This window comes from Lactuca saligna, chromosome 9 (genome assembly GCF_052625555.1).
Source record: "Lactuca saligna cultivar CGN05327 chromosome 9, ASM5262555v1, whole genome shotgun sequence".
NCBI classification, from domain to species: domain Eukaryota; kingdom Viridiplantae; phylum Streptophyta; class Magnoliopsida; order Asterales; family Asteraceae; genus Lactuca; species Lactuca saligna.
The window spans coordinates 112,710,877-112,734,362 of record NC_136425.1 but is presented as its reverse complement, the minus strand read 5'-3'; the positions used below and the strand labels follow the sequence as shown (position 1 = coordinate 112,734,362).

The 23,486-nt window shown below is 37.8% G+C and overlaps 2 protein-coding genes across 2 annotated transcripts; both read left to right on the top strand.

Annotated features, from left to right (window-relative positions):
- Positions 1-255: 255 nt before the first annotated feature.
- LOC145016650 (uncharacterized) lies at positions 256-1,155 on the top strand. The gene is made up of 2 exons (XM_078974900.1): positions 256-338; positions 453-1,155. The coding sequence occupies exons 1-2, from the start codon at positions 256-258 to the stop codon at positions 1,153-1,155; spliced, it is 786 nt and encodes a 261-aa protein (XP_078831026.1).
- A 4,881-nt stretch (positions 1,156-6,036) lies between these two features.
- LOC145018815 (uncharacterized) lies at positions 6,037-8,964 on the top strand. The gene is made up of 8 exons (XM_078976663.1): positions 6,037-6,259; positions 6,741-6,829; positions 7,412-7,475; positions 7,618-7,695; positions 8,028-8,104; positions 8,280-8,346; positions 8,433-8,540; positions 8,732-8,964. Exons 1-8 carry the CDS (start codon positions 6,188-6,190, stop codon positions 8,759-8,761), a joined length of 585 nt encoding a protein of 194 aa, XP_078832789.1. The 5' UTR covers positions 6,037-6,187; the 3' UTR covers positions 8,762-8,964.
- Positions 8,965-23,486: the final 14,522 nt, after the last annotated feature.

Sequence of the window (23,486 nt, the reverse complement as noted above, 5' to 3'; positions counted from 1 at the left end):
GAAACCTTTGTTACTCCCAATAACAAGGATCATGGTAACCCCGTCAATAATAATATTATTACTACTAACTCAATAGATCTTGATACAGGTTTAAGCCCGATCATGGCTAAGGAGCTCCAACAACTAAGACAAATGATCTCGAGCATGCCCTAAGTAGTTCAACTTGTATCAGAAGTACCCCCAATCCATAGGATCTCAAGATTTGTTCCAGTAATAGCTGATAACGAAGTCCCAAAGCACTTCAAAACCTCCAGCATGAAGCCTTATGATGGGACTACAGATTCTGATGAGATCATTCTCATCACCACTCACTTAAAAGAAGCTTGCCTATGCAAGGGGTTTGGTTTAACCCTCACATGATCAGATTTAAAATCTCTTCTTAATGTTCCTCTTTACTCCATTACATCGTTTGCTCATTCAATTAATTTTTTTAACAATCAATTTTCTTGTAGCAGAACATTCAAAAAGATCACTAGTGATCTCTATCGAGTGGTCCGGGATCCTAAGGAATCCCTTAGGACTTTTGTGAACAGGTTTGGCAGGGAAGCTCTAAATATCCACCACATCGACATGGCAACTGCAGTTGAAGCCTTTAAAATGGGCTTAAAGAAGGATTCTACTTTCTATGAAGACCTTGTGATGACTCCATGTAAGAGGATGGACGAAGTCAGAAACAGAGCACTAAGGTTCATAAGGCTCGAAGAAGACAAGGAGATCCAAAATAGGAGAAACCCACAAAGCTCTTACGATCACCTTGATAGAAAAGCAAACTCCTCGGCCCAAAGATCCTATAAGTCAAAACCACATTCCAAACCTGACCATCATCGGGTTAATGCCCTTGAAAATGAGGGAGAGGAAGAAGATTTTCCTAAAATTACTGACTATTGTTTTTCTATGGATATTTCAGTTGTAATATTTGCTATGCAAGATCTTGGAGACAAAGCAACATGGGCAGGAAAAGGAGAAAAATCCACCGCTTGGAAAGACAAGTCCAAATGGTGTGCATACCATGAAGAATTTGGTCATATCACAAAGGATTGCATAGCTTTCAAGAAGGAGATCAACTACCTCTTAGGCAATGGATACCTCAAAGAAATCCTTGGAAGAAGAAAGGAGAGATCCAAAGAAAAAAGATCAGGATCCTCGACAAATTGAGATCCCCCTACTGAGGCCAAGGTAATCAATGTGATATCTGGAAGATCTGACATTTGTGGTACCTCTTATTTTGCAGCAAAGAGGCACGCCAAGGTATAAAAAACAGAGAAAGAAAAAGGACCACAGAAGGACACGTCTATCACAAATGATAAGGATATCACCTTCGATGAAGCAGATAGACAAGACATCTGAGATCCTCACCATGACAAATTGGTGATCACTCTCTACATCGCAAGCATTTCTTTAGAAGGATCCTTGTCGATGGAGGATCCCCAGTCAACATTATACTCCTGGACTCATTAAAAGAATGAACATCCCAGTGTCTGAAATAGTTAGAAGATCCTCAGTGTTTATCAGATTCAGCGACGAAACCAAACAAACCGTCGACGAGATAAACCTACCTATCTACATAGAGGGGGTAATCTCTATACACGTTTTTGTGTAATTGATATAGTATCCTCTTATAATTTTATACTAGGTAGGCCATGGATCCACGAAATGAAGGTTGTTCCATCAACATATCATCAATTCATGAAGATGCCTACCCCATGGGGGACGATGAAGATCATAGGAGACCAACAAGAATCCAAAGAATACTACATGACTTTGATGAAAGCCTCGACGATACCACGATAAGCATAACAATTAAAGTGGGGGCGCAAGATGTACTGGAAACAAGAGAACATGATATAAAAGAAGTGCCCCTAAACCTTGAGGATCCTAAAGCCAAAGTTCTCATATGATCCTCAATGCATGAACAGATTGAACATGATATAATAAAGTTCCTCAAAGCTAGAAGCAAGACGTTTACATGGAAGCATGAGGACATGACAGTATAGACAAAAATATAATAACCAGTAAACTTAACATTGATCCATCTTTTAGGGCAATACACCAAACAAGAAGGAAAATTGCACCAGAGAGAAACCAAGTTATATAAGAAGAGGTAGAAAAACTTCTCAAAACTGGGATGATCAAGAAGGTGAAATTCCCAAGGTGGCTAGCCAATGTGGTCGTAGTACAAAGGAAGAATGGTAAGTGGAGAGTATGTGTAGATTACATGGATCTTAAAAAGGCTTATCCTAAGGATCCTTTCCCTCTACTGCACATAGACTCCATGATAGACGTGACATCAACTCACAAATTTTTAACATTCATGGATACATCAGCGGGATTCCAACATATCCAGATTGAACCATTTAACGAAGATGATATGGCGTTCATAACTCCAAAGGGTATCTATTGTTATACTGTCGTTCCATTTTGTCTTAAAATGCATGTGCAACATACCAAAGGCTAGTCAACAAGATGTTCAAAGAGAAACTGGGGGACACCATGGAAGTATACATCGATGAGATGGTGGTCAAGTCTAAGAAAGATGAAGATCACCTCAAGGATCTTGAAGAAGCCTTCGACATTCTAAATGAATATAACAGGGAAAATGACTCTTGAGGGTAATTAACTTTTGCGTTTGTACTCATTTGGTCCCTTTTTTTTGTATTTAACATACCATCGAACATGTTGTTGGTGTTTACCATAGCCCTTTTGACCTGTGATAGCCGGTCAAAGGGTTATGGTGAACACAAACAACAAGTTCGATGGTATATTGAGTACAAAAAAAAGGAAAGTGACCAAATGAGAACAAACGCAACAGTTGGTTACCCTCCTGATTTATTTTCCCTTTACTCATTTACAACAAATCTCACATCATCTCCTACTAATATTAATGACTTTATGATATTCATTCTTGCTTCTCTTCAAAACATAACTCACGAAAGGACATTATTCATGCATGTACAACTTTGTAATGCACTTGAATATTTATTAGGGGAATCTTGACTAAGTAGGCACATTTCATGACTACATTTACATTTGCAATCAAATGATATATCGTATCATTGATTCTAAACAAGTCTACAAACGAGTGGAATCACAAGTGCTATGATTTTTGAGTTTACTTAGCTTTAAAATCGAACTCATGGGATAAGATACAACATCAATATGTACAATATCATGCTGCTTTTGTAGACACATCACCATAATATTGTACATATTGATGTTGTATCTTATCACATGAGTTCGATCTTAAAGCTAAGTAAACTCAAAAATCATAGCACTTGTGATTCCACTCGTTTGTAGACTTGTCTAGAATCCATGATACGATAAATCATTTGATTGAAAATGTAAATGTAGTCATGAAATGCACCTGCTTAGTCAAGATTCCCCTAATAAATATTCAAGTGCATTACAAAGTTGTACATGTATGAATAATGTCCTTTCGTAGGTTATGTTTTGAAGAGAAGCAAGAATGAATCTCATAAAGTCATTAATATCAGTAGGAGATGATGTGTGATTTGTTGTAAATGAGTAAAGGGAAAATGAATCAGGAGGGTAACCAACTGTTGCATTTGTTCTCATTTGGTCACTTTCCTTTTTTTTTACTCAATATACCATCGAACTTGTTGTTTGTGTTCACCATAACCCTTTGACCGGCTATCACAGGTCAAAAGCCGGTCAAAAGGGCTATGGTAAACACCAACAAAAAGTTCGATAGTATATTGAATACAAAAAAAAGAAAAGGGACCAAATGAGTACAAACGCAAAAGTTAATTACCCTCAAGAGTCATTTTCCCAATATAACATGAAGCTAAATCCCTCGAAGTGCCACTTTGGGATGATATCAGGCAAGTTCCTTGGATACATGGTAACCAAAAGTGGAATTGAAGCAAGCCCAGAGCAAAACAAGGCCATCCTCGATCTAAGATCACCATCATCAATAAAAGATATCCAAAGACTAATAGGAAAAGTGGCAGCCCTAAACAGGTTCATCTCAAGATCCTCATAAAGATGCAAGCCTTTCTATGACATTTTGAAGAAGAACAAAAGATTCGAGTGTACCAAGGAACATGAAGCCGCTTTCCAGGAAACTAAAATTCTCCTAAAAAAGATGTACTTCTTCACTACCTCTTGGTATCCTCAAACACAGTGAGTGCAATGTTGGCTAATGATCTTAATATGGACCAACATCCACTATACTATGTAAGTAAAAGTCTCTTGGATCTTGAGATCAGGTACTACTACTGTGAAAAACTTATACTTGCATTGGTGACTACATCTATTAAATAAAGACACTATTTTGAAACACACCGTATAACTGTAAGAACTAATTATCCTATTAAGAATGTTATGAGAAAACCGGAAATATCAGGAAGGTTGGCAAAGTGGTCCATGAAATTAAGCACATATGACATAAATTATGAGCCAAGATCTGCTATTAAGTCTCAAGTTTAACACTTTGGACATTCTAAAATTTTCTCTTTAATAATATTATATTTTATTCCCTTAATTTAATTTTAGGTATTTATTATTTATCTAAAGTTTATAAATAAAAAATATATAATATATAAATATATATTAGAGTAATATACAGACCGTTTGTATGTGATTGTATGTGAGTGAATGTTTATATTAAATTAGGACATGTTTGAAAAACAATTAAGTAAATGAGAGAGTTTTATATAATATTTTAGATAGATAAAGATAAGTTGTTAAACTAATGAAAAAAAAATTATAAAAATGTTTAATCATTTGAAAAAAACAATTCTAGAGATGAATATAGTGATAATTTTACTTTGGGAAAATGACTCTTGAGGGTAATTAATTTTTGCGTTTGTACTCATTTGGTCCTTTTTTTTTTTTTTTTTTTATTTTTTTTTTATTTTTTTATATTCAATATACCATCGAACTTGTTGTTGGTGTTTACCATAACTCTTTTGACCGGCTTTTGACCTGTGATAGCCGGTCAAAGGGTTATGGTGAACACAAACAACAAGTTCGATGGTATATTGAGTACAAAAAAAGGAAAGTGACCAAATGAGAACAAACGCAACAGTTGGTTACTCTCCTGATTCATTTTTCCTTTACTCATTTACAACAAATCCCACATCATCCCTACTGATATTAATGACTTTATGAGATTCATTCTTGCTTCTCTTCAAAACATAACCTACGAAAGGACATTATTCATACATGTACAACTTTGTAATGCACTTGAATATTTATTAGGGGAATCTTGACTAAGCAGGCGCATTTCATGACTACATTTACATTTTTAATCAAATGATTTATTGTATCATGGATTCTAGACAAGTCTACAAACGAGTGGAATCACAAGTGCTATGATTTTTAAGTTTACTTAGCTTTAAGATCGAACTCATGTGATAAGATACAACATCAATATGTACAATATTATGGTGATGTGTCTACAAAAGCAGCATGATATTGTATATATTGATGTTGTATCTTATCCCATGAGTTCGATTTTAAAGCTAAGTAAACTCAAAAATTACAGCACTTGTGATTCCACTCGTTTGTAGACTTGTTTAGAATCAATGATACGATATATCATTTGATTGCAAATGTAAATGTAGTCATGAAATGTGCCTACTTAGTCAAGATTCCCCTAATAAATATTTAAGTGCATTACAAAGTTGTACATACATGAATAATGTCATTTCGTGAGTTATGTTTTGAAGAGAAGCAAGAATGAATATCATAAAGTCATTAATATTAGTAGGAGATGATGTGAGATTTGTTGTAAATGAGTAAAGGGAAAATGAATCAGGAGGGTAACCAACTGTTGCGTTTGTTCTCATTTGGTCACTTTCCTTTTTTTGTACTCAATATACCATCGAACTTGTTGTTTGTGTTCACCATAACCCTTTGACCGACTATCACAGGTCAAAAGCCGGTCAAAAGGGCTATGATAAACACCAACAACAAGTTCGATGGTATATTGAATAAAAAAAAAAAAAAAAGGAACCAAACAAGTAAAAATGCAAAAGTTAATTACTCATTTTCATTTTGTAGTAACCATGGTGCGATGACATTGCATGTGACAAATTTTTGGGTGTGATAGTTCTAAGGGACTCAGGGCATAGTGAAGGAGGGTTTGGACTTCAGGTAAACCGAGGGAGCATATCGCCATTAAATTCGTTACTCTTGCTCGGCTACTGAGAGGATAACAACGAAGATGATCGGAGTAGGGAAGATTAAGCAGTACACGAATGTTCTGGATAAACCCCTTAGTAAAGGCAGACAGGAGGTAAGATTTGATCGATCAACCCAATTTCTTTCTGTTAACTAAGATCCCAAAATTCGATATTCCGACAGCGATCCAATTCAATTCAGCGCGTTTAGGGTTCTCAGAGAAATTCCAAAAGGGGAAATTGGGAACTGATCCAGAAAAATAACTTTTACTTTCTGTTGCCCAAACGGTAGAGCTTCTGGACAAATCTGGGCGTACATTTTTTCTGATTATGTGTCTTAGTTAAAAGGAAAGATACACGTCGGAACTTTGAATCTCGTTTTTTAATGCAAAATTGATAAAGTTTTTGTGAGATAAATTAAATACCGGTGTTACTGTATTTGAGTTGCTTGTTACAAAGTTTGAACATGGATATTTCATCTTTATCGCAAAGGTTTACAAATTCTTCCAGTTTTGAAGTTCGAATGCAACAGATTTGACCTTGAAAGTCAAAGTATATATGTTGTGAGGCTGAACAGTTCTGTATTACAAAATGCAGGTCAGTTTAAGTGGATTTGCTTACTTATTTTCAGAGCTTGTTCAGTACAACCAAACTCAGGTTGACAACATTGGGGAACTAGAAAGGAGGTAACCACATGCTGTTTTTAGTTAAACCTATTAAAATAGTAAATAATTTCAGCTGGTAGAATTAGATTTTTGACATGCAGCATAAACAAAAAGGATTTAGTACTTGTGGTATTTTGAAATCCCTCTCTTTGAGAAAACAAGAGCTACATTTTGACTTTGATCCTTGGATGTAGTACACTTAACATCTAATTTAACATGGATTCTTTATATATATATATATATATATATATATATATATATATATTAATCTTTTAGCTGTTTTCGATAACCCCATCACTTGTTTCCTTATCGAGTTAAGGCACATATTTCCCGATTCATGTTTGCTCAGCTGTTTACTTCATCTTCTTCCAAAATACTTGATTTGACATGTACAAGTAAATGATAAATAAGCAAGCATTTAAGGGATGTATGTATAAACCAGAATGTACTTACATTGATCATAGAATCTTGTAAGTCATTTGTTATGACTTGTTCAACTACAAAGAAAAGAAATCTTTATATACATGTGAGGTAATAATAATTAATTAATAAGTTTAAGTTATAAATATTTTGCAACATGATTCTCATCTGATGTTGGATCAGATTGGAGGATGCTGGTTATGCTGTTGGAGTACGAGTACTGGAATTACTTTGCCATAGGGAAAAGGTAACAAATTCATCTTCTTGGCAGTTGATGAATTATTCTATAGTCAATAAAATTATTTTATGTGTGTATTTCCAAGTTTTTGTATAGTTAATATATGGCAGCAACACAATTTATTTTGAATTTTTGTATTAACGTCTCTCAGGGTAACAGAAGAGAGACACGTTTGTTGGGAATTTTGTCTTTTGTACATAGCACAGTATGGAAGGTGTTATTTGGAAAGGTGATAATATACTAGATTATTTATTTATTTATTTTTTTAATATAGTTTTAAATTTTGTTTTTGCACTTTTCAAATATGCCCCTATGGTATACAAAAGGTGTTTCCTGATTCTACATTTGTTACATGAGACAAGATGGGAGGACTGGACTGGATTGGACCGGACTGGATTGGACTAGACTAGACAGGTGAAGGTTTGTAGGCTAATGAAGGGTATTCACGTCTTTTGCATAGTCAAGAGATCAATATTGAGTCTCTGTCCCAAACATACAGTGAAGATTTTGTGTTTTCAAGTTTGAGTTTCACTGTCTTACTCCAAACCAACAACACAATAGGTAGCAGACTCTCTTGAGAAAGGCACTGAACATGAAGATGAATATATGATTAGTGAAAAGGAGCTCCTAGTCAATAGGTACGCTACCTACATATACAACAGTTATACGCACACTTATTTTTTGACATATATATATATATATATATATATATATATATATATATATATATATATATATATATATATATATATATATATATATATATTTCTGTCTAGTCTAGTTATTTTTTACCTGTGTGTTTTTGAGTTATAGATTTATTTCGGTACCCAAAGACATGGGGTCTTTTAACTGTGGTGCTTTCGTTGCTGGGATAGTCAGGGTATGTGTTAGAATTGGCTATAAATGTAATATTTCCACGTTTGGAATTGGAAACTTGATGGGTGTTGTTGTTGTTTCACTTTGAAGGGCGTTTTAGACAATGCAGGTTTCCCGGCTGTTGTTACTGCTCATTTTGTTCCGGTGGATGGTCAACAACGCCCCCGGACAACCATTTTGATAAAATTTGCTGAGGAGGTAACATCCTGAATACATTTATTCTCTCTTTTTACTTCAATTTCTGTTCCATGTGTTTTTTTTCTCAAATATTTTTACCCATTGTAGTAAGTAAACATTTTTTATTGACATGCAACCATAATAATAATAGCAATGTAGGCAACACTTTTGGTTGCGACATCTTGGATGCTAAAAAGTGTTTTTCGGTGCAGGTATTACGAAGGGAAGCAAGGTTAGGATGATTATTGTTGGTCTAAGTAACTTGTCTGGCCATGGACTGATTGCAATTTTCTGTCCTTTGAAGAATCCAATTAATTTAAATTTTGTAGCAATGACCCAACTCACAACTATTTTTCTTGTGTATTTTTCACACATACATTTGACCTCATCTTCTCTTTTGTTAAATGTATTTTCTTTAACAAAATGGGAAAATACTTTTATTTTATTTTGTCTAATCAAGGACATTTTTCATCCATTTTACCAAGATTATGGGATATGGCTGTTTTTTTTTTTCTTTTTGAAAACATGTAATATTTTTATAAAATATACAATGCACAGACAATGGTTGTGTTTGATAAAAATAGCAGGTAGCAAAGAGTTGTTAGAGTTTAACGCTACGCAAGATAGCTTTAGATTTGTGACGTTTGTTTAAACTGAACGCTTAAAGCTTGTAGTGCAAAACTAAGCATTTTGTCAAGAGTTAGAAGTTAGAAGCTTTCAAATGTTTTGTGCCAAACATGCTCAATATTATTTACCATTAAAATATATCTAATACTACATGTTTGTTAAAAACAAAAGTATGTTACTGCCTTAATTAAAGTAAAAGTATATTGTTTTGGTGTAAAAGTATGTTTGTGTTGCTGTTTTAGGTTTAAAAATATAAGTACGTATCTATTTTGCTTTAAAAGAATAATAATCCAATATGTTTTAGGAAAATGACTTACGGGGTAATCATTTTTTTTTATTTTGTTTACATTTAAGCAATTTTTTTTTCGTATACAATTCACTATTTAATTTGTAGTTAAATGTGTTCACATATTATCATTATCACCGAGTATCTTAGGTTATAATAGTAACATGTGAATATATTTAACAAGTTAAATGTTCAAATGTATAAAAACAAAACAGAAATTGCCTAAATGAGAACAAAACGAAAAGTCAATTATCTTTTGTGGTTGTGATTTAATTGAGCATGTAATACGAGATCAGAGTCAAGAAAGAATTAAGAACACAAGATTTAAATATAATCTGGTTGGTTCGATTACGCTTTCTAGAAATACAGAATATCAGAGAGTACAAGTTGAATACAAAAGCTTTCCTCTAACTCTAATATTCATCCCATATATATAGGGATAAGGAAAACGTATAAAAATATATGAGACTAAGACTCTTAAGCTTCAATACAAATTGCCCTTATAATAAACAAACATTCAAACACACTTCGACACATACAACGACTCAGACAAACTTCGACACCTCACAACAACTTTCGACCTCAACATTCTCCCCCTTTGTAAGAAGTGTCGAATCTAAGTCATCAACATTTGAGCAGCTTGATGTATCACCCTTCGAATTTCAGCATACCAATTGATCACCTTGCGAATTTCAGCTTTGTCACCATCACTGTTCTTTGCACAACTAGTCATTCTAACAACGAGGTTTGTATAATGTGATGTTGTATATCTTTCCACATCGCAAGCTTGAAACAAAAATTTCGTGTTCTTTCCCTTTTTGTTCTTTCCAACAAACATAATCCCAAGAGGCTTCAAACAAATATCCTCATCTTCATAGCTCTTCAACCTAGCTTGACTTTTCCAGATAGATTGGGGCACTGTGATCTATTTGCTAACTGCCAAAGCTAATTTGACATCAGTTAAAGCAAGATACTCATAGAAATTGTTTATGAACAACTTGATGTGACCCAATCCGATTAAGAAATCTTCTTTGCTTGTTAACTGAAGCTTTGAGACATCAGTTCCCTTCAAAATTCTTGCAACACAAATCAAATCATGAAGATTCATTAAAGGGAAGTCAGCCATCGAAAAGTTGAAAGCAACGTTGTTTTCTCTGACAACATGAAATCGATAATTCTGCAACACCCCATCAAACAAAATGTCTTTGGAAATATTGAGAACTCGAACTATCTTGACCAATGACCAAATCTCCTCTTCCATTTTTCCAAGAACTGCATGGAATCAAATTTTCATTCTTTTATATTCTTCTTTGTCTTCGAATTTATCAGAAATATGATATTGAGTAGCCATAGACATCATCTTGTTAATTGGAAAATCCAACTAATTGAAATCAATATTTTCTATGGCATAACTCTTCGTGGGAATTTTATCGAAGTCATGCATTTCTTCAGGAACAACCAATGCTTCAATATTTTCATAGCAATAGTGTTTTGAAGCATTCCCCTTATCAAGACTAGGAGGGTCATTTACCCTTTGTCGAAGAATGCTTTGAGTCTACCTTTGCTAATCCATTTCATTTTCAAAGGCAACCTTCTTTTCTTCGGCAGTGGGTTCTGTAGAGATACCTTTCCCTTTGTTTTTCATATCTTCTGTTGATTGAGGTCGCTTCGATGAACTTGAACCTCCAACACCAAAACCAATTATAACCCCTTTCGTTAAGGGTTTTGTTGTTGTTGTTGACAAAATTGGAATAGTGGTTTTTGGTAACAAAGTAGATATTTTGGTTGAAATAACCTTCCCAACTACTTTTGCATCATCATTACCTTTTGAAGAATCAATTCCTCCCATATTGGCCTTCAAACCCATGCTCATGCCAACACTTACTCGTTCTCTCCCTTGCACCCCTGTGTGAACATGTGGGCATCTATTGTCAGCAAATGAATTAGCTTCACAGGAGGAGCTAATTCACTCTTAAGGGTTGACTCTAAAGATAGAAACTTCTGAGACAAGGATTCCAGAGTGAGCAACGAAGAAGATGAAGAACCAATCTCCGAAACTAATTCCTTAAGATTGTTCAACGTCTCTTCAATCTTGTTAAAACTTTGAACATCAAGTTCAACTTTCTTATCAACTTTAGGAAGGAACGAATAATACCAATTTACCATACATCATCAGCAATGATATCCACTTTGGTGTGATGAGAAGAATAATCATTTGTAAGAGCTGCAACTTCCTTCTCCATGTCAACCCTGAGTTCCTCAATCTTCAGGTTGACATCTTCATGAACCTTTTTAACATTTTGGATAAACAAAATGTGCCTTTCTTTAGCAACAGCTTTCAAGTCCTTAAGTGTCACACCCCAAAACCGGAACGGCGGAAACATTCTGGGGTGGATGATGTCATGTCAAGTATCACAACACATGCATTATAGAAATCAAAGTACAACAAAACATTGCATTAATAGTAATAGTTTTACATGGTTACATTACAACAATTTAAGGTAGTACAAGTAATTGAATAAATACAGCGAGGTACTAAGCCATCTTCATCAACAGCTCCGGGGGTGTACCTGTCTAATTACTGACCTGAGAATACAAGTTATTTGAAAAACGAGTATCAGCATTTTTACAAATGCTGGTGAGTTCCTAAGTATTTAGTGTCATTTAGTCAAATAACTTTATAAAGTAGTAGTTTAAGTGTTTTCTGTGTATTAGTGTTCTTTCCAGAAAATCCTATATTTTCTTTAATAAAAGCAGCCTTCTACCAAGACTGGTCAGTGTAATGTGGTAAAAAGAAGTTTCCCTTGATTTCTATTATTATCAAAAATACTGAATTTGATTATTAAAGAAAGCAAGAGAACATATGCCTCAGCAGTGAGGACTGCTGACTAAGGCAAAAGAATCATAGACTCCAGGAGAGTATCAAACTAACGACAAGCCTGGTTCAGTCTAACAAATGGAGACACAGACCCCAGAAGGTACCAAATGAAAGGTACAGCTGGTAAGGTCTAAGACAGTGAACACAGGCCGAAGACGATACCAAATGAAAGGTACATCTTGCAAGGTCAAAACAGTGAAGACAGACCGCAGACGATACCAAATGAAAGGTACATCTCGCAAGGTCAAAACAGTGAAGACAGACCGCAGATGATACCAAATGAAAGGTACATCTCGCAAGGTCAAAATAGTGAAGACAGACCGCAGACTATACCAAATGAAAGGTACATCTTGCAAGGTCAAATAGTGAAGACAGACCGCAGACGATACCAAATGAAAGGTACATCTCGCAAGGTCAAAACAGAGTGACTCCGAAAAAGGTGACATCAGCATACAGTGTAAATTGCTGACGCAATACCGTTACCTTATATCACGACTTATCGTCATATACACTATAAATAAATGGGATGTTTATTGAATTGACGCCCTCTAACTAACGGAACTTTTATACAGTGGAATATTCCGTTAACGGTAACGGGGAAAATGTAATGGGAACACTTGGGTTGTCACATCATCCCCCCGTTAGAGGGAATTTCGTCCCGAAATTCAGGTCTAGGCAAGGAAGTAGGTATGAATGGCCAAGCAGAGGTAAGGAAATACTCCCTATACGGTTGTCCTCGCATACCCAGGTGAGCTCTAGTCCGTGTTTGCCATTCCAACAGACCTTCACGCACGGGATGCAGACTCCGTTTCGAGTAGCTAGTAGGTTCCGCCTGGTGTATCTACGAGGTTAGGGTTCTCAATGGATTCTATCAAGATGAGTGGGGTACGAAGAGTGATGTCGGGTAATCACATATCAAGACTATGAAGTGGATCGATCGAGTGTGAGTCTTGTGGTATATCTGAAAGTAGTAGCGGTCTGAATAGGGTTGGACCAAATCTCCATGAGAATCCCCATATGGTCCTAAACTCTCGGAAAGATAGAGCTTTTCAGTACTAAGAACATAGTGTACTTCTATGGAAAGATCATCACTGGAGTGATCGCTATTTTGAAGTTCCTAACGCTCCCACCTGTACTGGATGTGTGTGTGGTCCTTCAGGTTGGTTCTTAGAATGCTCGAGTGGTCTTTTGTCTCACGTTCCTTGTCAACGGGCTGATAGAGACTTTCTAGATCATCGAGCGGGTTGCGTGACTATGGTTATCGGGTTGCTGTAGAGTGTCTATCTCAAGCTCGTGCAAAGTGGGCCTGCACTTAAGAATCTTGAGATACGGAAACCCTGAGGGTCGGAGGGATAGGGTTTCACTAGACGAGTGTTGGACTATCTCGAGAGGTGGTTCTACTATCTGTGCATGAGATAGTATTCGTGGAACACCTAATAGTCCAATGAATCTCTAAGACTTCGGTTTATTCTAGCGTGGAAAGTGTATGTTCATGCATGACCCTTCAACTAACACCAGGGCTGGTGTCAAGCCTATGATCTCTTCGGGATCCGGGTCATGAGATCTAACGCAGCTACTTTCACACTTGACCGATTACTCTTGGCTACGAAGGTTATGCCGTGGTCCTCGGTATTCTAGTGTTCACTTCGGAGGATGAAGTCTATCGTCTACAGGGCGACGACGATTTCCTCCATGCAATAGGGTGGGGGATGGTAGGCACTACCTGTCTGTAACAAGTGGACGAAGTGCCTGAGTAGTGCGGGCATATACTGCAACTACTCTTCCGAAGGTTCTCGGTTTTCTTGGTCTAGGTCGAATCTAGTGAGTATAGAGTCTTCTCACCCGGCTCTTTAATAGTTCAACCCGTAGTGATTCTCTTGACTCCGACTCCTATTTTATGGATTAGGGTGAAAGTGTTTTGCGAAGTGGTTCGTGGTAGAGCTCATGCTTAGTCTAACCACAAATATTGGGTGTATGCGAGCAGTATACGATTGAGGTCGGCAGGACGTTCAGCTGTGCGACTCCACCCCAAACCCACAACCCAACGAGGAACAGGGAATAGGGAGGAAACACACACCTTAAATCTTTTTGATCTCGATTATATGTCACCTTTATGCATATACCTATTTATAGTGGTCAGTCTCATGAGTTCTGTTCTCTAGGTTCACGAACCTAATGTGCTAGGTGCGAAGGGTCTCTCGGGGGAATCTACGGAGTATGCTTCGGTCAATTGTCATCTTCTAGAGTCTTTGCAATGTCCTTCGCTTCGGTGTTCATCTGAATACGAGGGGTCGGTCGATGGCGCGTGGTACCCTCCCTTGGGTACCTTGGAAGGTCTAAGATAAGAGGAACTATTGACGGATCGCGTTAATTTTGTTTATTTGTGTTATGTTCAGGTTCGAAAGAACCTTTATTTGCCGATATGGCTATGGAGAAAGCTCTTTTTACACAACACTAAGAATGTACACACGGTTGCACGAAGTCAAACCATGATCAATAGATTCGTCGAAGTTGGGACACTCCGACATGATGTAAAGTGAAGATCGATAGAGTCATGTGCCGAACAGGCACACTAGTTCTAGGCGTCTCGGGTTCTGTCCTATGTATCACTACCGCGGATACTTGGACCGATAGAGTCGACGCGGAACTCTAGAGAGTTCTAAGTGTTTCCGAATAGAGTATCTTTTCATAAATGGATTCTCACGAGGCATTTCTATAATCGCCTCACATATACTAGTCATGTATATTTAAGGTGGGGAGGACTGTTGACTGAGCGACCCCGCCCTAAATCCACAACCAAACGAAGAACAGGAAATGAGGCGGCATTCGCTCACTCTAGGTCCGTCCATCTTAAATAGACATGGCCGTAACGTATATGTTTAGCCACTATAGTTTTACCTAATGAATTTTAAATTTTATAAAAGTGCTGCGACTTTCGCCTTACTGGAAAGAATTTGCATTTGAATTAGTCTTTTATTGTTCTTAGCTTAGTTATCCGAGATCGAGAGACGTACCAAAAATCTATCGAGTTCCTTGACGTTTCTCCCTAAGCAGTAGTGTCAGGCCCCTTCTGTGTCTTTGTCTTTTCCTTCGGTTGGGCAGTCCTTCTTGAAGTGTCCAAACTCGCCACATAGGCGGCAAACCTGAGTGGCCACCGCATTGGCGATTGATGCAATACGTTCCACCGGAGTTCTGCATACACGAGTAGTATGCCCCTTCATGTTGCACCTAGCACAATAGAGTTCCCGGCAGGCACCATGATGATGGTAGCTGCACTTGCTGCAATGGGGGAGGTCTCCTAGGTACGGTCTCCTTGAGATCGGGAGGGAAGGGTTGACAGGAGTATAGGCTGCCTCAGCCCGTTATCCTTCTGAAGGTCCTTGAGCTGAGGTACTTCCTTCCTCAAACTTGAGTTTTCTCTTTAGTCGGTTGAGGTTCTTGGGTGGCTGAGTATGGAAGTGTGGGTTGATGCTGTCCATTGTCAGGATTGGAATTCCCGACGGGCACCTTGCTAACATTGGCGTTGTTAGCATTTAGGTGAGCCATGACAGTTGCTACGGCTGCGGAGACTGCAGCTTGGAACGTAGCTTCATCGAATAAGAGAGTGGGTTTCTTTCTTGTGGATTGGTTACGCTTCTTCGGTGGCATGGTTTTTTTCCTACACGGAAAGGAATATAAGGTAATGAAAGACGATAGTTAACCCTGGACATTTCTGTCCTGAACGTATTAGGCATAATATTTTTCCCGTGCCTCGGGTATTGGTTGTCTGAGTGTCGACCTACATCCCTATGATGTAGTCCTGGTAATCGAAGTGGGTGTTTGAATATCAGAAAAAGGCCATAAGATGCGAGTCGTTCCTACTAAGTTACCTTTATACTGAGAAAGGTTTCACTCTCCGGCCTGGAGAGATTTGAGAACAGTTCGGAACGAAGCTGCGGAAAGAGAGGCTCATGAGGGCTTATGGCTAAACAACCTCACAGAGGTGTGGGGATCCGCTCTAAGCGCATTACTGGCAACGAGAACAAGGCGATTTACCTAACACGTAGCGTGAGCAGTGTAACCACTAACTCACTTAATTGTATTATTTTATAGGTGTATTAGCGTGATGAACACGAGGAAAAGACACTTCTCGGGGTTCCACGTACTGGCTCCCTCGGTCTGCCTCGTATCTTTGACTGGAATCGGCGTTGGTTTCCTTTGGGTAGTTTCCTAGGGTTCTCTTCTCGTATGAACATATTGAATTTCTACTCCGCCTTCCTTCTGATTACAACTCTAGGTGTCATCACTTCATGAAGGATGACTGGGAATCTCCGAAGTTTAGGCGAATTCCTCACCGATGTCCCTATAAGAATATGGGCACTTGGTGCACTTAATAGTCTCGGCCCAGTTCATTTATGTCCAAACAGGAAATCTTCTCAATGAACTTCTTCGGGGTCGGAATCAACTCTTCTGTTATGCACTAAAGTGGGTAGGGTTTTCTACAGGGTTCGTGAGAGAATGGAAATGTCTAAAGAATCCTAAGAGATTATTAACATTTCACTATGTGATCCATATCGAGTCCTGCTACGATTACACAGGGTGTACAAATCATATATAGCTTGGATCCGATAGGCCTTCAAATATGTGATACTACTCTAGAACCACATCCCAACGAGGAAAAGGTAATAGAGCGAAACCACACATTCTTAGCCTATGGGGTCCTTATTATATATAACCTTGGGAGTATACCCTCTGTAGTTGTAGGTATATCAATGAGGATCTTTTTAGTTATTCACGCAAGGTTGTTTATGATTCCTAAAATACCCCTATGGTATTTTAATTCTTGTTTGAGTCTTATCTTCTGAATATGATTATGGGATTAGTGTGAATCTTTTAGCGTTCTAAAATACTCCTATAGTATTTTAACTTTATGTTTGGCTCTAGCATCCCTAATTGGTAAGTTTCAGACCTGTTGTACACCACTACCACTCCCGAGCACACATTCATTGCATCTCGAATAAATGTAGTTGATCAGGTTACATTTATTCCAGCTTACGATTACATAACTGCCCAGGTTTGACTGTAGGGTTCAACATCCGAAGACTTTTATTATTGTTCTTCTTGTGATACTTGTGTTCGAGTGTTTAGATTCTGGATGTTATTATACTTTGGTAAAATATGGTTATATTTTAAAGTATAATTTACTGGTCAGAGTGTTTTATCCAATTGCATTTATAGGCTGTATATCTTTTATGAATTGATATACTTAGCTCACTATAAACAATGCTCTGATACCAATCTATCACACCCCAAAACCGGAACGGCGGAAACGTTCTGGGGTGGATGACGTCATGTCAAGTATCACAACACATGCATTATAGAAATCAAAGTACAACAAAACATTGCATTAATAGTAATAGTTTTACATGGTTACATTACAACAATTTAAGGTAGTACAAGTAATTGAATAAATACAGCGAGGTACTAAGCCATCTTCATCAACAGCTCCGGGGGTGTACCTGTCTAATTGCTGACCTAAGAATACAAGTTATTTGAAAAGCGAGTATCAGCATTTTTACAAATGCTGGTGAGTTCCTAAGTATTTAGTGTCATTTAGTCAAATAACTTTATAAAGTAGTAGTTTAAGTGTTTTCTGTGTATTAGTGTTCTTTCCAGAAAATCCTATATTTTCTTTAATAAAAGCAGCCTTCTACCAAGACTGGTCAGTGTAATGTGGTAAAAAGAAGTTTCCCTTGATTTCTATTATTATCAAAAACACTAAATTTGATTATTAAAGAAAGCAAGAGACATCAGGGAATAACATATGCCTCAGCAGTGAGGACTGCTGACTAAGGCAAAAGAATCATAGACTCCAGGAGAGTATCGAACTAACGACAAGCCTGGTTTAGTCTAACAAATGGAGACACAGACCCCAGAAGGTACCAAATGAAAGGTACAGCTGGTAAGGTCTAAGACAATGAACACAGGCCGAAGACAATACCAAATGAAAGGTACATCTTGCAAGGTCAAAACAGTGAAGACAGACCGCAGCCGATACCAAATGAAAGGTACATCTCGCAAGGTCAAAACAGTGAAGACAGACCGCAGACGATACCAAATGAAAGGTACATCTCTCAAGGTCAAAATAGTGAAGACAGACCGCAGACGATACCAAATGAAAGGTACATCTCGCAAGGTCAAAACAGTGAAGACAGACCGCAGACGATACCAAATGAAAGGTACATCTCGCAAGGTCAAAACAGAGTGACTCTGAAAAAGGTGACATCAGCATACAGTGTAAATTGCTGACGTAATACCATTACCTTAAAGCCATGAATTATAAGGCAACTCAGGATACTCGTAACCATACTGACTAGAGTTCCAGACGCCTACAAGCATCTATATAATGTGACATTTGTCACCCTTTGGCTTGGTAGGCCGTGGACTGTAGCTAGCAGTCAGGGTGCGGGGTTGTCAATCCCGTATAGGCCTATACACACAATGTCCGCTCTCCCTACAGGAGGCTCTGGTTACCAACTAGACGACGGAGTAGGCCGCGTCCCTAAGATGCATCCCAAATAGAGGATAGTGTGTTACTAGGAAGGAGTGGTTTTCTAATGTAAGTGTAGACTAGAGGTAGAAACTCTTAACTGAATTGACTAGGGAATTTCTTGTATGTCCATACTCATATACATAGTATATAACTAATGAACCAAACGACTTTCGGACGGCTACCCGATCCCACCAGACCACATCTCAACGAAGAAAAGGAAATAGGGCGGATAATAGCCTTCCTAAGTCTTTCAATCGTTACTTATATGTATCTATATAAGCACAGACGTACATCTAACTATGACTGAGCGTGTAATAATTGAAGACATATCATCGTGGTGTGAATTCATATAGTGTGGAATAACAGAATCGTAAAGTATAAGTGTATCAAGTATAAGTGATTCTCGTGAAGTAGGAGTGTCTAACGAGTGAAGTAGGAGCGGTCGCAAGTGAAGTAGAAGTTTCGAACAAGTATAAGCGTATCACAAAGTAGAGGCAACAATAAGTGAAGTAGAAGCGTATCAAGTATAAGTGAAGTAGAGTCGTTGTCAAGTATAAGTGAAGTAGAGTCGTTATCAAGTATAAGTGAAGAAGAAATCGTATCACTAAGTAAGAGCGTGAATAAGTATAAGCGTCATTAGGTATACGCGACTACAAATATAATTGGAAGCGTTTCCGAGTAGGAGTATAAAATAAGTATAAGCGAAGCAGCAGTATTTAACAAGTAAAAGTATACGTCTAGAAAGGAAATCTTTAATGAAAAGTCTTTATGTACAGAGAAAATCCCAAAATGTATTCTTTTGTAAAATATGTTTAAAAACCTTAGAGGATCTTTCATAAACCAATTTAAAATGAATTTGGATAAATCAGTATAAGTGAAAGTTATGAAATAAGTAAAAGTCATTATAGTGTCCTACTCGGTAAAAAGTGTAAAGTGGTAAAATCTTGCGCATGCAGGTTATCAATCACATGTGATTGATATGATAACTGGCATGTTTAACTTGTATTCCCCTCTATAAAACATTTAAAAGCATTTAAAAGGTTCATTCAGGGGTATGAACTCACCTGGTGTAAGTAGGTCCAACGAGAGTGCTGTTTGGGCTTTCGGTGCCACGTAAGGACTCGAACACACTCAATGACCTATTTAACATATGATAACATATGTTCACATACAATTAGTATATTTAATTCTAATTACACAAATATACGCGCTCAAAGGAGCGGAAAACACTTTTAGTTAAGTGTTTGGGGTCCCGGGTAGCGTTTAAGGGTGCTAAGGGTCTCCTATCAGTTGTGGAACTTTGCTAAACTCAAATATCAAGTGTGTGAATGGGTTTAAAGCATTAGGATGGACCAATTTGGAGTTTACGGCCCAACTTAAGGGAGTTTATGGCCGTAAACTCCCAAGGGTATATTCTTGGGTGTTTTATGCTTCTAGCTTGTTCATGGGATTTTTCTAAGTACTTTTCATAAAAGGCATGAGTGGATTTGAGGCTTCTAAGGGAATTATATTGGAGTTTACGGCCTAGGGACACTCCCATGGGATTTTACGGCTGTAAACTCTCATACCTTGGATTTTGTGAAGTCTTAAGCCCTAAATACCTTCCTAGCAATTTATAATGAAGTGTGATGCCATTTTGGGGGATTAAAACTACCATTAGAGTGTGTTTTGGGGAGTTTACGGCCTAGGCACTTGCTTGGGCCGTAAACTCCTTTTTACCCCTCCATTTCATGTGTTTAAGTCCTTAACTCCTTCCTAGTATTTTATAGAAATAGACTAAGGTCATTTGGGGGGCAAAAACCAACATTTGGGCATGTTTTGGGGAGTTTACGACCCTTAACTCATCCGCCCTATTTCCTTTTCTTCGTTGAGATGTGGTCTGGTGGGATCGGGTGGCTGTCCGAAAGTCGTTTGGTTCATTAGTTATATACTATGTATATGAGTATGGACATACAGGAAATTCCCTAGTCAGTTCAGTTAAGAGTCTCTACCTCTAGTCTACACTTACATTAGAAAACCACTCCCTCCTAGTAACACACTATCCTCTATTTGGGATGCATCTTAGGGATGCGGCCTACTCCGTCGTCTAGTTGGTAACCAGAGCCTCCTGTAGGGAGAGCGGACATTGTGTGTATAGGCCTATACGGGATTGACAACCCCGCACCCTGACTGCTAGCTACAGTCCACGGCCTACCAAGCCAAGGGGTGACAAATGTCACATTATATAGATGCTTGTAGGTGTCTGGAACTCTAGTCAGTATGGTTACGAGTATCCTAAGTTGCCTTATAATTCATGGCTTTAAGGTAACAGTATTGCGTCAGCAATTTACACTGTATGCTGATGTCACCTTTTTCGGAGTCACTCTGTTTTGACCTTGCGAGATGTACCTTTCATTTGGTATCGTCTGCGGTCTGTCTTCACTGTTTTGACCTTGCGAGATGTACCTTTCATTTGGTGTCGTCTGCGGTCTGTCTTCACTATTTTGCCTTGAGAGATGTACCTTTCATTTGGTATCGTCTGCGGTCTGTCTTCACTGTTTTGACCTTGCGAGATGTACCTTTCATTTGGTATCGTCTGCGGTCTGTCTTCACTGTTTTGACCTTGCAAGATGTACCTTTCATTTGGTATCGTCTTCGGCCTGTGTTCATTGTCTTAGACCTTACCAGCTGTACCTTTCATTTGGTACCTTCTAGGGTCTGTGTCTCCATTTGTTAGACTGAACCAGGCTTGTCGTTAGTTCGATACTCTCCTGGAGTCTATGATTCTTTTGCCTTAGTCAGCAGTCCTCACTGTTGAGGCATATGTTATTCCCTGATGTCTCTTGCTTTCTTTAATAATCAAATTCAGTATTTTTGATAATAATAGAAATCAAGGGAAACTTCTTTTTACCACATTACACTGACCAGTCTTGGTAGAAGGCTGCTTTTATTAAAGAAAATATAGGATTTTCTGGAAAGAACACTAATACACAGAAAACACTTAAACTACTACTTTATAAAGTTATTTGACTAAATAACACTAAATACTTAGGAACTCACCAGCATTTGTAAAAATGCTGATACTCGCTTTTCAAATAACTTGTATTCTCAGGTCAGCAATTAGACAGGTACACCCCCGGAGCTGTTGATGAAGATGGCTTAGTACCTCGTTGTATTTATTCAATTACTTGTACTACCTTAAATTGTTGTAATGTAACCATGTAAAACTATTACTATTAATGCAATGTTTTGTTGTACTTTGATTTCTATAATGCATGTGTTGTGTTACTTGACATGACGTCATCCACCCCAGAACGTTTCTGCCGTTCCGGTTTTGGGGTGTGACATTAAGCTCATCATTGAAAGGCAAAGACTGAGCCTGTACACGGTTCTCATTATTCCTGTTCAGTAGATCCAATTCATTTCTTAATAGAAGCTCTTGAGTGTTGAGCATCACATCTACTTCAATAAAGAGTTAAGCTTCCTGTTGATAATCTTGATTTGTTTCCTAAACATTAACATGTGATCACGAATGTTCTCCTCTTCTGGATTGAATTCAATATCTGATAGATTGTGATGGAAATAAAGAAGTGATGGGTTGATTAAGGATGTTTTCAAAAGTTGGTGATTATGTGGATTGAGGTAAGGTGGTAGAAATTGTAGGATGGAATGGTGGTAGATAAGTATCGGTATGAATGGTAGATGTTTCGAAGGAAGATGAAATGATAATAGTAGAAGTACCACATGCTTCTTTGGTCAACACTCCTTCACCCATATTGACATTTGCATCCATATGAGATATGTGAGCAATGATGCATGAAGTCTGAACCTCCTCAGAAACTTATTCGATATGCAAAACTTCGGGTGGTGTAACAACATTCCTCTCAAGAGTGGATATTTTCGAAGGATCACATTGATTAGTGGTTGTGTCCACAATATATGTTTTCAAAGAGCCACCAGGACCTCCAGTCTCCTCGATATTCGACTTGATTAGAGAGCCCCTCGTCGGTGATGGAGTACCCATATCAATTTCACGAGATGATGATTGAGACTTACCACTTTCATCAAAATCTGACTAAGGAACAACTTCGTCTACAGAATCGTGAACCACTTTCTTCTTCTTTTTGGATATGCGTTTCACCATATCTTCAGCTCTTTGCTTCTTAGATGCAGATGACACAAGAGTAGGAAGTTCATTAATAATGACTCCCTTCCGATTCAATTGAGGCTTCTTGATCTTTGTAACCTGACCAAGTTTTGTAGAATGAGAAGGTCTGTGAACCATTTTCTTTAACTTTTTTAAGAACCCTAGTCTTTGAAGGCAAAACAATGTCTGCTTGTGGAGAAGACATAGGTTGAACAACCGCCTTTGGAACATAATCAGATTTCGAAGCACGAGCCATATAATCTTTCTTTGAAACCGTCTTGGGAGTAGACTCAGGTGCAGTCTTCGAAGGACTAACATTAGGATCCTTCTTTGAATGTTTGCTTCTTTTGACTTTAGCACCCTTTGCTAACAAGACCCCGGTCTCAATCGAAGGATTGGTATTTTCTAAATAAATGACAACTACTGGATGAGCAGGATCAACCTTGCGAATCATAGCATTAGGGATTCAGAAAATTGAAGGAAACACATCGGGATTATCCTCCATTGTCTTCGGATGC